At 38.1% G+C, this 14,821-nt stretch overlaps 1 protein-coding gene across 1 annotated transcript in view; it reads left to right on the top strand.

Annotated features, from left to right (window-relative positions):
• ZNF407 (zinc finger protein 407) overlaps positions 1–14,821 on the top strand; it is a 332,123-nt gene that overhangs the window by 226,006 nt on the left and 91,296 nt on the right. The window contains exon 8 of the mRNA XM_057414748.1: positions 10,595–10,773. Coding sequence (XP_057270731.1) covers positions 10,595–10,773 — 179 coding nt within the window. The remainder of the gene's footprint in view (positions 1–10,594; positions 10,774–14,821) is intronic.

The raw sequence follows: 14,821 nt of genomic DNA, 5'->3' as shown, positions 1-14,821 counted from the left end.
TTTTATATTTCTGAAAATGCTTTATGGATTCCTGAGGATATACAAACAGACTCTAAAGAATTGTTCAGTTACTTTATGTGGTCATTAAAAGAAGTACAATAGGGGAAAAAATTGATGTTGAAAGGAAATGTGTGTCTTCAATTAAATTCATCCTAGCTTTTTTTAAAAAATGGATACTTTCCATGGCCTCATTTCAGCAAGGTATTTGATCATGTACATAAATTTAAGCTTGTGAGTCATTCTTTTTGAAGTCAATGGGGCTGCTTGTACTTTAACTGCACAAGTGCATAAGTACCTTGCTAAATCAGGGCCTATGATACTTAAAGCCTGGTCTCCATCCTTGCACAACTGCAGAGCTGCTGTTTCTCCAACCAACTTCTCTTTTATGCCATCTGCTCCAACAAGAAAGGAAAGGGGGAGGGAGGAAGCCCAGGAACAATGGAGTGATTATTTTCAGTTACTGTGAAATAGATGAACTCCACCTGCTATTTCTGCCACTTAAACCTTGGCTGACAAGGTGCAGCAGTTCATTGTGCACAGCAGACCTCTGCATCCCTCACACTACAGGCACACGGATCCAGAGGGCCCTTGAGCCAGGCCATTACAGAGCTCACTCTGCCTGCATCTAGGTGGAAGCCAGGAGTTCTAGCAGGTGTTATGGAGAGCTTTCAGTAGCAGATCAGTCTTGTGAAAAATTGCTTTTTTGTTTTTTTATTATTATTTTCCTTTTTTTTCCATCCTCTGCCAGTAGGAAGAGACATCAAGGCTCTCTCCAAATTGCTACTTGGCCAGACTCAGAAGGTGAGCTGAGCTCTGCACAGCATCTTCCCGAGCAGTGAGGACCGCAGCACAGGTGGAGAGCTGAGGCATGTCTCTGTGCCTTTCTGCACCCTTTCCATGTGCTTCTCCTAAGTCTTGTAGTTGGGACATAAATTTGCAGATTGCTATCTGAGAGGTTCCTCTTTATTCCTTTCTTTTCCTGTAGAAAGCAGGATAAATGTAAGCATTTAAGTCAGGAAGCCTTATTTCCTCAGAATAAGAGATTTTTTTTCTGCAAAGATCAGGTTTTCTCTATATTGTGAACTAAACATTTTTGTTTGTTTTTCGAGAAAAATTCTGACTGAAAATTCATGAGTAGATCTAGATGTCACACTGGTTTTATACTTTGGTTGGTGTTCCCTGTGCAGGGGTGTAACCAGGTTTACAGAGTCCTCAGAGGTAAACAAAACTAAAGCCCATTACTTCTTATTTCCATTCAGAATTTCCAGTCACCCTTAATTTGCCTTTAAGAGCATGCATTTTGGCAATTGTAATCAACTCCTTGTATGTCATGTATTTGTAATAATCAATTATTTGAAATTGGGACATTTTATTCCTATACCTTGTAAATATAATGGTAGATCTGTAGACAGATTACAATTTGGACATGGTAGTCTGCTGAATGGAGCTAAGACACAAGCAGTAATTATCAATCTTCCATCATTTTCAGTGCTGACGCACAAGTTTTTGCTGCTTCCCTACAGGGCTCTGCTACTTTTTAGCAGCCAGCATTGGACATCTGTCACACATACTGTATGTCATAACAAATAGATCATTACAGAAAAAAACCCACAAAGCTAAATATGTAGAAAAGCAGAAAACATTACGATTATTATGCCTGGGTGTTACTATAATACTGTCAGAATAAATCCCAAATACATTTCTTTTATTTTCTTTGTGAAACTGACTGTATCATAAAATCTCATTAAAACATGTAAATGTAGTGTACTCCCTTTTATGGGCTACTTCACATTTTTTGACTGACAATATATGCAGTACACAGCAGTACATATAAAACGGGGCAATTCATGTAGCCACCAGATTGTTGGGCATGCCTTTTTATGATGCTGTGGGTGTGTTCAGTCAGCTTAGCTTGGTATGGTTGAAAAGCATCAGCTGTGGGCAAATGTTCACTGCAGAAATGGCTCTAGTGGTTAAGATGTTGCTGTCCCCCAGCAATTTGTTGCCACTGACCACCACAGGTCTTTATGAACAGCATGGAGAGATGTTTGCCAGCAGTGACATAGGCAGAACTAAACTGGCACAGGGTACATTGCAATTGAGCACCTCCCGTATGAAGACAGGCTGAGGAAGTTGGGGCTGTTCAGCCTGGAGAAGAGAAGGCTGCGTGGAGACCTCATAGCAGCCTTCCAGTATCTGAAGGGGCCTATAGGGATGCTGGGGAGGGACTCTGCATTAGGGACTGTAGTGACAGGACAAGGGGTAACGGGTTAAAACTTGAAGAGGGGAAGTTTAGATTGGATATAAGGAAGAAGTTCTTTAGTGTTAGGGTGGTGAGGCACCGGAATGGGTTGCCCAGGGAAGTTGTGAATGCTCCATCCCTGGCAGTGTTCAAGACCAGGCTGGACGAGGCCCTGGGTGATATGGTTTAGTGGCAGAGGGGTTGGAACTAGATGATCTTAAGGTCCTTTCCAACCCTAACTATTCTATGATTCTATGACCTCCTGAGTTCCCATGGAGGCATATGCTGCTAATTCTAGCAATAGTAGCATGTCACTTGGTAACTGAAACTGGTTGTAGGGCACCAGCACTTGTATTTATGTGATTGTTGCCCCAGTCATTTAAAACTTAAGTAAAAGGTAGGATCTTTGGTTTTAAAGGGAAAGAGCAAGCAAAAGTAACACAGGTGCATGCTAGTAATAAGACTGAGCAAATATATCACATTTCCTGTATATATATGCACATATATGTTTACTATGTGTCTTAATATGTAATAATAATTTTATAATGTTAGTCATAACAAATTTCAGAATGTATTTTTTGGCCATGGTATTTTGTGATTTCTTGTTATTTCTTGTGCAATTCTGTTTTGGCCTGTATCAATGAGAAGGTAAGCCAATAGTTTGGTTTTTAAACTTGTGGTCTGAACTGAATGCCAGTGGTATATGCAGATTGTGTATAATGTTGTAGGTAGTTTGCATTAACTGGCAAAACCCAGAAATGTAGATAAATGTTGTGTGTGCTGGGAAGAATTTTTAGCTGGTTTGTTTGTCTGGGTTTTAGCTTAGCAGAGCGACTGTCATTATAAAGGTTTTGATCGAATAAGTCTGTTCATGTAACGTAATTACCACAGATTGAGGTATTCGTTTCTTTCCTGTCAAGAAAATATTGCCCATTAGGTTGTTTATTGTCACTCTACTGAATGCTAGTTTTCATACAGTTTAATGCAAGTAAGAAATAAAGGCAGGCTGGAAGGATTGTATTTTGGGAAGCAATAATGCTGAAAAAAACCTGACAGGTTCCAGCATTTAAATGAGTGAACAGGAGCTCTTGGTGCTCCAAAAAGTATCCAGGAGTTCCTGTCCAAAACTGGACAATGCTGAGCATGTGAAAAGTCATGGCATCCATATATGCAGCACTGATGTGAAACACACGCTAGTATTCAGCGCTTAAAGCAATCTTTGCAAGTTCAAAGAGTTTAGGAAGAATGTGATGATTTCCCAAAGTGGGATGAAAGGAACTGGGTGTGTGTAGCTCATCCACAAGAGGCCCAGATAGCAGAGGATTCTTCAGTTGAGCAAGATTTGTTGGAAATGTAATACTCTCTGGATGCAGCAGTATAACAAATATGACAGTTTGTAAAAGTGAGAATGATCAGCTATAAAGTAATTTGGCTGTGATTTCAATAGTCTGTTGCTTTCCATTAGATTCCAATGTGTCTTTGAAAATCATGTTTTAGTACGAGAAAGAGTTAGTGTTAAGGAAAGCATCACTGGGCAAACTCTTTATATGAACTGTGCTATCCATGAGGTCCAGCTAAAGGTATTAAGTGACTTTGCATTTCTTCTTTTCTAGTGCAATTACCTTATTGCAGTTTTGATTTAAGGAGGTTTTTCAACGTTAGATAGCATTTTTTGTGAAGGAGGCACCTGCAAGCTTTTGGTGAATACCTGCAGTTAAGAATCTGTGATGATACATATCACTTTCATGAGAAGTTTGCTTTCATCATCAGGAACTGTAGCAATAAGACAAGGGGTAATGGGATCTGTGATGATACATATCACTTTCATGAGAAGTTTGCTTTCATCATCAGGAACTGTAGCAATAAGACAAGGGGTAATGGGTTTAAACTAAAACAGGAGAAGTTCAGGTTAGATATAAGGAAGAAGTTCTTCGCTGTGAGAGTGGTGAGGCACTGGAACAGGTTGCCCAAAGAAGTGGTAAATGCACTGTTGCTGGAAGTATTCAAGGCCAGGTTGGACAGAGCCTTGGGCGACATGGTCTAGTGTGAAGTATTCCTGCTCATGGCAGGGGGTTGGAACTTGGTGATCTTTTCAACCCTTACCATTCTATGATTCTATCATAACTGCTTTTATTTCTGGAAGGCAATATCTGGAGACTTGGCTGTTTTTTCAATCAAAATACTAAAATGTCTGTGTACTTTTTGCATGTTGCATAGTGGGGTATAAACAATGCAGAAGACCTTCAGAGTGCTCTCTGTATGAGAGTGAACTTGATTCATACTGATGAACAGGGGTAAAATAGAGATCTTTTCAATTGTTCGGCTGTATCACTGTGTTTCTTTTTATGTTGTAAATAGTGACATCCATGGAGCTGCCATAAGTCCTTTAGGTTAGTGTTTCTCTGCAGAAAGAGGGTGTTGTACATAATGTCCTGGAGAAAACCTTTTGAAAAAGGTTTATTTTGTGCAAATAAGAGCCCTACAAGGTGCTAAAATTTTTAAAACTTACTGGGCTAGATAATTAACATTTTGCCTCATTTGCACCTCTAAAACCTTCCATTTTCATGTCTTGCAGCAAGCATCTTCCTGAAAATGTCAGGCACTGCATAATGGAAGAGTTCTAATTTCAGTTTCCTATTAGTAAAACATCTTAATAAAAATAGGTTGCTTCCTGCTATATTTCATTCAGCTGTTGAATATAAGCTAATGTATTCTCATGTACAAAACCCTTAGAAAACACAGAAATATTCCTATTCTGCACGGGCAAATTTAGAATTAACAGAAGATGTTTCATAAATTTCTCTTACTTCATGATTTTTATCCAAAATGCCATGTAAAAAAGATGAGGACAGCAAATAGCTCTGGTACTGGGCAGCCCCAGCTCTGCAGTAGGCTACTTATTCAGCTGTTTACCTGGGCTGCTTAAACCAGTGCTTCTGGCTGGATGGAGGGCAAGGCACAGCCCTCTGCATCCAGCCTTGATCTCCATCCCTGCATGGGGAAGGAAAGCCCGAATCTCTGCCCTCTTGCGGCTTGTACTGCTTGCTGGTGAGGCTGTCTGGCTGAGCCCAGCAAGGTGGGAGAGAAGGAAGAGATGATGGGGGAATAATGACCACAGACAGCACTTACTGTGGGGACCTTCATGCTGACAGTTGCCCACCTGCCACAAATTTGCTCCAAGGCTCATTGTTCCACCCGTGTTTCCCTGCTTCTGACTTCGAATTCCCACCTCTGCCTCCTGCAAAGTGCACATCTGTGCTCTGCCATCCCAGAACCGCCAACAGTGCTGCTGTTTTCAATAGGTGGGCCTAGTTTTTCTGAGGTATCTGGTCAGTGGCACACTGTAGATGCCAGTGCAACTATGAAAATGTCTTCACGGGGCAGAATTATACTACTTTTAGGAGCTAGAGGAACAATTGTGTTTTCTGGCTTAGGAGGAAGGCAGTTACAAGTACTCCTGCCCACACCATGCACTAGGAGTGTGTTTTCCCACTGTTCTGTAGACCAGGCGTTCTGTTTCTTACTTTTAGCGCAATGTCCAATTTTTTTGTAGCAGAACTGAGATATATATAAGTATAGGAGAGGCAATGTAAGAAGAAAGACAAAATAGACAAAGGCAACAGCTTCTCAGGCTGACAAAATGTCTGAGCATTTTATGCTTCTCCTAACCTTCCACTTTATTTCACTCTTCCTGCAAAGCAGATCAGTGCTGTTAAGAAGCAGACAAGTACACATAGCTTTGTGGCATGTGGTACTTGGGCTTCCTTATCTCTTTATGAATAATGCCTGTGTAAGCACAGTCACCACTAGAAACTTGAATAAGTTGTTTGTTCTCATTCTTGGAATGCAGAAGTTGGTTTTAGGCTCCATTATGGAGGAGCTTTGAGCTTCTTTGTGGTGTAAGGTGCCATTGGAAGCTGAATGTTACTGACTTTTATAATACCTACCCAGCTTTCTTTTTTTCCTGTGGTATCCTGTTCTTATCCAGTTAACCAGTATAATGAGATTTGCTTACAAAGTGACAATGACTGCGATCTTTTTTGGATGCATTGTTCTTGTTGAACAGCTAGGCCCAGATAGTGGTGGTCAGTGGCATGAAGTCTAGTTGGAGGCCAAAAATTAGCATTGTACCCCGGGGGTCAATATTGTGTCCAGTCCTTTTCAACACCTTCATGAATGATCTGGATGTTGTGGCAGAGTGTACCCTCAGCAAGTTTGCAGATAGACGAACTGGGGAGAGGTGGTTGATACACCAGAGTGTTGCATCTCAGTCCAGATGGACCTCAACGAACTAGAGAAATGGGCTGACAAGAACCACATATCCAACAAGGGGAAGTGCCAAGTCTTGCACATGGGGAGGAACAGCCCCATGCACCACTGTATGCTGGGGCCTGACCAGCTGGAAAGCAGATTTGCAGGAAAGGACGTGGGTTATTGGTGGACACCAAGTTGAGCATGGACCACCAACACATCCTTGAAGCAGAGAAAGCTGTGTCCTGGTTGCATTAGGAGCATTGCTGCCAGTAGGTCAAGAGAGGTGATCCTTCCCCTGTACCCAGTACTAGTGAGGCCACACCTGGAGTGCTGGGTCCAGTTCTGGTCTCCATGGTACAAGACACACATAGACATACTGAAGAGAGTCCAGCAAAGGGGCACTGAGATGAAAAGGCGCTGGAGCATCTCTCTCAAAAATCAAGAGGCTGAGAGACCTGAAACTCTTCAGCCTGGAGAAATGACTTGGGAAGGATGTCATCAATATGCACACATGCCTGAAAGAAGGGAGTAAAGAAGATAGAGCTGGGCTCTTTTCAGTGGTGCCTAGTGTCAGGACCAGAGGTAATGGGCACACACTGAAACACAGGAGGTTCCCCCTGAAAATCAGGAAACGCTTTTCCACTGTGAAGGTGACTGAGATTTTCAGAAGCTGCCTGAAAACTGTCCTGTGTATCTGGCCCTGAATGTCCCTGCTTGAGTAGGAGGCTTGGACCAGATAACTTCTAGAGGTCTCTTCCAACCTCAATCATTCTGTAATTCTGTGATTAAAGTACAGTTTTACTGTTGACAAGTCATTTCCACTTTATGATATTTTAATAAGCATCAACCTTTAATTTATTAAGAGCAGCAGAAGAAAGGCAGGTAACTGGTTGGTTCGAATGGGTTTACAATGGCAAGATGAACTGTGCAGTTAGAGCAGCAATCATAAATGCATTGCTGTGTGATAAACATTAGAGGTAAAAGTCCTTTTATATCTTCAGCCAAAAGAAGTTTTCAACTTAAGCAGTAGCTGCATTTCTCAGGAGAAACTTGTCATCTGTCACCCTTACTTCACAGTATTGTCCTGTACAGAAATGTGGGAGCTCTCCTGGGCATGTGCAGTGGAAAGCAGACCTACGCTCTTCCCAGTATATCAATCTTTGATGAGGAGATCTCATAAACGCTTGTTACATGGGAAGTATGGGCTGAGTTTTTCAGCTCCTCACATTTTCTGTGCCCTAGTAACATGTCCCATCTTCTCTTTCACCATGTATAACACTGACAGGAAACTGAAAACTCTTCCACCTTCATTTAATAGAATTGCTGTGGGGTCAAACCTTTCTTCATATCTGATAAAAGGACTCACTGCAAGAAATAAGTACAAAATTTCTGTTTTGTTTCTCTGCATCAGCATTGAATATAAATCCATAGACTACAGCTTTAGACTAATTAAGTCTCTCTAATGAGGTCTCTTCCTGTTATTGCAGACCATGGACAAATTGCCAGAAATATATACATTTGATTTTCAAAATGGAAAATGGATCATAAGGATGAAAACATGCTTACATTAAGAAATGATAATAGTAATTTAACTTAGAAACATCTGGTTTAGCCTTAGTGGAACACAAGCTGGCCTCTTAAAAGCTACATTTATTTGTTTGTGGCTATAATTCAGTGGAACTCAAAAAACCAAACAGACTTTACTCAAAAATTTCTTTTGGGCTGGGCTCTAAGTTGCCAGATTTTGGAATAAAGGGAATCTTTATCTCAGTTTCTAAACTCCTTGAAGTGAATTTTGTAACACAAAGCCTGTCAAATGCTTAACTATCTTCACTATTGCAACACTGTAATATTTTAGTTAGATATTTATCATGACATAGCTTTAATGAAAACATATTGCTGTTTAAAATCACAGAGCTCTGTGTTTCCTCATATGAAATGAAGTGATGGAAGTACACACATGCCCATGGTTTTGGTGAGGTGTTTTTGTGTCAGGCATATAACATACTTGTACAGTACTTGGGAGAAGATTCCTCATAAAACAGACATTAAAAGCACACTGAATAATTAAAAAAAAAAAAAAGCATTTTATATGCAGTACACTTTTGTCATGTCATATATAAAGGTATTACTTGGCTTCACAAGTGCTTGCATTTGCCAGTTGTTATCTTCATGGTTAACTTTATGATTGCAGTTGCTGCATTGCAACCTAATATGAGAGACCATTTGTAATGCTTTGTGATCTCATATTCTTCATTTCTGGTTAAGCCTTTCTGGCCTCACTGCATAAAAAAAATACATTTTTAAAAATTTTTTATATTAGTATGTTGATGTGTTTAGTCACAGATTTTTACTGATGACTGAATAAATGAGAATTTGGGATTGCTCTGTTTAAAGTGGTTGGAGCAAATTCACAAATCAAAGGAGATAGAACTGGCCTTTTATGACTTGAACAGGCTAGGTTTTCTACACAAAACTCTTACATAGGTTTCCACAGATCCTTTATACATTTCACAGAAGTATTTCAAAGTAAAAACTTTTATATCTCTCTTTAACATAGTGTGAGAGCTGGGCTAAAAGGACACAGATACTTTATTTCAGATTTGTGTGCTCTGCTTTAATCTGCTGCCCTTTAAAATATAACCTGTGATAGAAGGTTACCAGATTGTCTCCTGCTTTCGTTGCAGTGTACACTCTCCTTTCTTTAAAAAAAAAAAAAATACATGTTTAATTTTAACATTTATGAGCATTGTAATTTTATTAGGGCTGAATCCTGAAAGATCCTAAGGACCAATATTTCCCATATTTTTCAGTGAATGTAAGTGTCTTCTCTGACATTCTTAGGAGTCTGATCGTTATACTGGTATATAGCAGATGGATATGACAGAGGGTGAGATTTGGCAGCACTGTAAGGCAGATATCAGCTTTACTATGACCGTCTCCAAGGGAGAGACAAGCACTCCAACAGAACTTCAAGCTGCTACTTTCAGTTTATTTTGGGGGTTCTTTATCTAGGTGCATGTTACTATGGTATTCCTAACCATGACAGGTGAACAATTGGCTGTTCAAAATACTACTGTTGTCTTATTTCAGCATTTGTGAAGTATTATATATTTATATAGTTCACTTGAGTGTACTTTTTTAGTTAAACTGAATTACTGTTCTTAGTTTGACAATATTAGTAGCATACAGTACAAAGAAAGTCTAAAAAATTTGTACACAGGCTATTATTTTGATTCAAGAATAAATATAATGGTTATTTCTGATTTACACAAATGAAGAAGCAGTATATTTTGTATGGGATTCATCACCAACCTTGAAGAAGTCGGGAATTCTACTGGAATGAGACTGCAAAATTTTAAACACTGGAAATTAAAAATTACTGTCATATTGTGCATCTCTTTGTGGATGAAAGAAATGAGAAACCTTTTTCTACTCACATTTCTTTTTTTCAGAAATATCATTAGAAAAATTTCTTCTAAATGCGTAAAACTGCTCATCTATGTATTCTGGTTTTTATGCATTGAAACTCCACTGCTTCCACAAAAGCCATGCTTAAGATACAAATCAGAATTTTTGTGTATTTTCAAAAAGGTATAAACTTGAGCAACTCAATTCTCTCTTGTAGAAACAGTTCATAAAATGAGATGAGAGTTGGTGGAATATTCTCACAAAAATCAGAGCAACTCCTGTGGAATCAAGAAACTGCATAGGAAAGGTTCATGTGAGCTCTACTGGGAACGTTGCAGGCATCTGTGCATTTCAGTTTTTCTGAGTTAAGACTTCTGCTTAATTTCTGTCCATCACTTACTACCGTCAAGAAAAATTAAAATCTTAAGACTTTCTGCAAATGTAAAAAATTCTTCCTTTCTAAATGTTTATGTTTCAGATGTGTTGCTTAGTTAACCTGAAACAGCTTTGGGAACCTTCGTGCTAAGTTTTTCATGACATTTATGCAAAAGCTAAAAGGATGCAAAAAATGGGCAGATAGTGAAAAATGAATAAAGACTACTTGTTTTCTTTTATAACACTAGATTTTATTTGAACAAGTGGGGTATAAATTGCTATAAAACATTTATATTTTTCATTTCTTTTTAGGTCTAACTGTGCTGAAAATATACGTAAGCACATTTTACATACAGGAAAGCATGAAGGAGTAAAAATGTATAACTGTCCTAAATGTGACTATGGAACCAATATCCCTGTGGAGTTTCGTAACCACTTGAAAGAACTACACCCAGACATTGAAAATCCTGATCTGGCGTACTTGCATGCTGGTAAGGTCATTCTTCCCTTTGCTTACAAATTCTTCTCTGTATGAGCATGCTTAAATGATTGCAATAAGAAAGCTAGCTGTTATCATTTATTCTGAAGAACATGATTTTAAAGTGGGCTTTGTCCTCTTTAAGTTTTCACAAGGGGGAAAGTTATGCACCAAACACTGAAATCCTTTCATGTTTCATAAGCAAAGCTTGCTGTTCAATATATAAACATCGGAAGTGTGTGCTATTTAGATGCCTGATTTTGAAGTCTAGTTGAACTTTTATAGAGAAATATTTTTTTTAACATTTGTATTAAGTCCTTCTGCCCAACCTATTTATCCAAGAACAGAAAAACTAAGAACAGAAAAACTACTAAGAAATACAGTGGCAAAATAATGTACCACTTTAAAAATATTCAATTTCATTACAAAAAAGCAGACATTAGTTGATATGAAAAGACAACAGCAGAGACCAATCAATAACTTACACGGAAGTTTTGAGGCTTCACGTTGGAGAGCACACACATGGAAGTCACTGGAGAAAGGTAAAATAGAAACATTGCTTTGGAAACAAGAATTATAAGAAAAAAGTTGAGGTGTTTCCAGTTTAGGAACAAGACTTTTTTTGGTTGATATTCTACAGTTTAGAATAGAAGGCAGAAGTTTAATAGGAGCATCAAGTTAGGAGAAAAATAAAGAGTTCAGTGGCAAAAGGTTAGGAGAAATAATACAAAATTAGGCTGGAGCTTGAATGAAATGTGATCTTAACTCAGGAGAGGCAGATAACTTAGACATCACTGGGCGGGAAGACAAGTCAGAGCAGTGGGAAAAAAGAACAGATGGTAAGAAGAAAGATTTGGGGAATCCAGAGGAGGAAGAAGCTACGTGGGCCAAATTCTCCCTAAGATGCAAATTAATCTTCTATTGAAGTACTACTATTAGTACTGCTGTGTCAGATTTTAATCTTCTTCTGTAAGGAATTGATCTCATAATTTGAGACCCTTGTACTTCTAAAAAGCCATAACCTAGAGGGCTTTCTTTCAGCTTTGTGCAGTGCGTATGCTCAAGTTATTTTAAAACCTCTCAGTCTTCTCAAAATGACTGCTTGCTTTCCTGACTAGAGGCAGTGTATTATTTGTACCATATATTTCTATTTGCCAAGTATTCCACTTCATTTTGGAACCAATCATCATGTCATGTCAGCATATGGTGGATAATATCTGGATGTGCAAACAAAATGCCAGTTGGCGGAATACCAATTTCAAAATAGGTCAGAAAACTGGTCACATTTCACCATAGTTCTCATTAAAGTGAATGAATATTCAGCTCCAAGCTTAAATTCAGACACTGTTGGATTTTTACTACAATAATCCCCCTTAAAATAATATGAAAACCCATAATGCTTTCAATAGAGAGATATACAGACATAACACAGATAGCTATAACAGTGTTAGAATCATGAGAATTTTTCCAAAATTACAAAATCTGTGTAAGTTTTTGTGTTATTTTTTCAAGACTGTATCTAAATAAATGAAGGAAGTTCTCATTGCAGCATGCTGTGGTTAAAACTATTCAACTTGCTTGTCTTTGCAACAAAGGAAACCTGTCATCAGTGTGTTGTATACTAGCAATATCTATTTTATGTACATTCATTCTTATACTGTAGAAATTCCCTTGCACTAAACAGGGTGCTGTACAAACATATTAGTACTAACAAAAACTGGTTGTCACCTAATTCCTGCCAGGCTGGCCTAGAATTGGTATGCAACAGAAATGTTGAAATATTGTTTGAATAATCCTATTGCTAAAAGGGTGATACTTTATTTTCCTTCTGGAAGAAACACTATTAAAGCGGGACCTCGGTGATAATTGTGCATTCACATCAGACTTTAATTAAAGAGGTTTTAATTTCTTCTTTTCAATCCATTTCTGACTGCTGGACATCTGAGACTTAAAGGTTTTACAAAAGGTTTTTAGAGGAATGAGGGGATAACTCCCATGCCCTGGCCAACATCCCTTATCAAAATAAGATTTTTTCTTTGTCTGGTTCATGGTTACTGATGACTTATTGGTCATTGGCTGCACCCACAGAGAATCCACAACACAACATAGAACCCTTTAGGATGCTAGGAGTATGAAAGTGTCGTACAAGATTGATTATTTTAAACTTAAACATATTTGTCTGTCTTTTGTGTTCTAATATTGCTTTGTAACTGGAAAGCCAGCCCCTTTACTTCTTTGAGCAGAATAGGGATAGAATAAGTCTCATCACTGACAAAAAGACAGCCACCAAATCCAGCCTTGCAGAACTAGTTACAAACTTCTTCAGCACAAGCCACCAAGAATGAAGCTGTGGGGTCCTTTAAGATGTGTGTGGGACTAAATATCAAGCCTGTTTCTTATCTGTAAAATTATCATTTGGATTTCTAATTCAAAACTAATGCTATTTGTAATATAATGTTCTCACACTAATTTCTGCTTAGCTTTCTTTGCCTGCTACTGTACTGCTCTATGGGGTCAGGAGCAGTAAGAAGCTTGAAGAAGCTACATTTCAAAGAGAGAGGCTGTGGAAGCTGGAAGGCAGAACAAGTTAGGTTCTACATGAGTAAGGATGATTCTGTAATTGATATGTGATAGCACTTGCTGTTCTGCATCTTTGAAATCCTGTATAATGTGAGGAATTGATACATGGAAATACCACAAAACCATTTGTAAAATAGGTGCAATGCCTTCAGACTTTCTTTTCTCTTTTCGTTATAGGCTCTGTCATAGAGGGAGGTATTTAACTATCCAGATATATTCCTTATAAACCCAATGAAGTATCATTATATATTTTAAAACAATGGCAGTCTAGAAAATACTTTTGTTTCTTCGTTTTGAAACTCACTGCATTTGAGCAGCAGACCTTTTATGCACACAAACCAACAAAGAGATATAAGCATCTGTACATAAAATTATAGTTTGAATTTGCTAGATTACACTTCAAATACCAGTTTATGCGGCCATCCTCTAATTTTTATACAAATCACCATCTTTTTTAAATGTCATTGTGTATTGTTTTGTAAAAGCTTTCTGCCTGCTTCTTGATACTCTCTGACCCATTTTCTCAAGGTCTGTGTTGAAATTAAAAATTTATTTGAAAAAAAGCCAGAAATCCAGTGATTGTTGATTATCCACAATATTCATTTATTTTCTTTTGAATATCACATTTGAGATGCCAATAGATTTTATAAATGTTCTAGAACAGAAGTGAGCTTACTGCAGTTAATGTTTTAGTCATAGAAATTTGGTTCCAATGAAAACTATTCATGTTATTCTTGTAATCAATGTGCAAATCTGAAAATTTTTCATTGCAAATGGAAAATTAATACAAGTGAATTGTCATATTATGTTGATTACTATAATTTTGGTGATTTTTTTTTTAATGAGGCGATTTGATGAAATATATTTCTGATTTGCTTACTGTGGACTTGTCTGTATGGCAAGTCTCAAAGCTGAAGAAATCTTTGGATTGATTCTTATATGCATTGCATTTCTAAAAGTCTTAGATATGTTTTTTTCCTCCGACTGATGCAACATCTCAGTACTCAGTTGAACTGAGTCTGAATACTTTGAGCAGTGGGACAGGGGAAGGGCTCGTAACTGTAGTGAAACTTGAAAGGGGTCAGTACCCCAGCTGTCTTTCAAAGTGCTTTGTCTGCTTTGCAGCATCACTTGGTAGTGATGATTTCAGTTTGAACTAAATGTTTGTCATTTAGGAGTTCTTGTCTTATAAACATTATGATACTATTATGATGCATTATTTATATCTAAAGAGTGCAGTATCTATGGCTCGACATCTCCATTATTCCAATAGCTGCAGAGACCATGGCATCTCACTGTGTTCATAGTAGTCTTCTGTGAATACTAAAATGGCCGTAAGGCAAAAAGCTCTTCAGAGAGAAGAGGAGCAGTTTGCTCATTATTGTTTTCATGATCATGTGGAAAGTTATGTGATGATGCTCTTTTTTTCTGTATCGTTACTTCTGTGCTGCACTGTTAAAAGTGAACATGGATCCCAAGAA

This window comes from Pezoporus wallicus, unplaced genomic scaffold, assembly GCF_028554395.1.
Source record: "Pezoporus wallicus isolate ANWC-B61680 ecotype Strahan unplaced genomic scaffold, APGP_CSIRO_Pwel_v1 contig_2, whole genome shotgun sequence".
Classification (NCBI taxonomy): Eukaryota; Metazoa; Chordata; class Aves; order Psittaciformes; family Psittacidae; genus Pezoporus; species Pezoporus wallicus.
The sequence above is the reverse complement of the archived record's forward strand: the minus strand, read 5'-3'. Positions and strand labels throughout refer to the sequence as shown.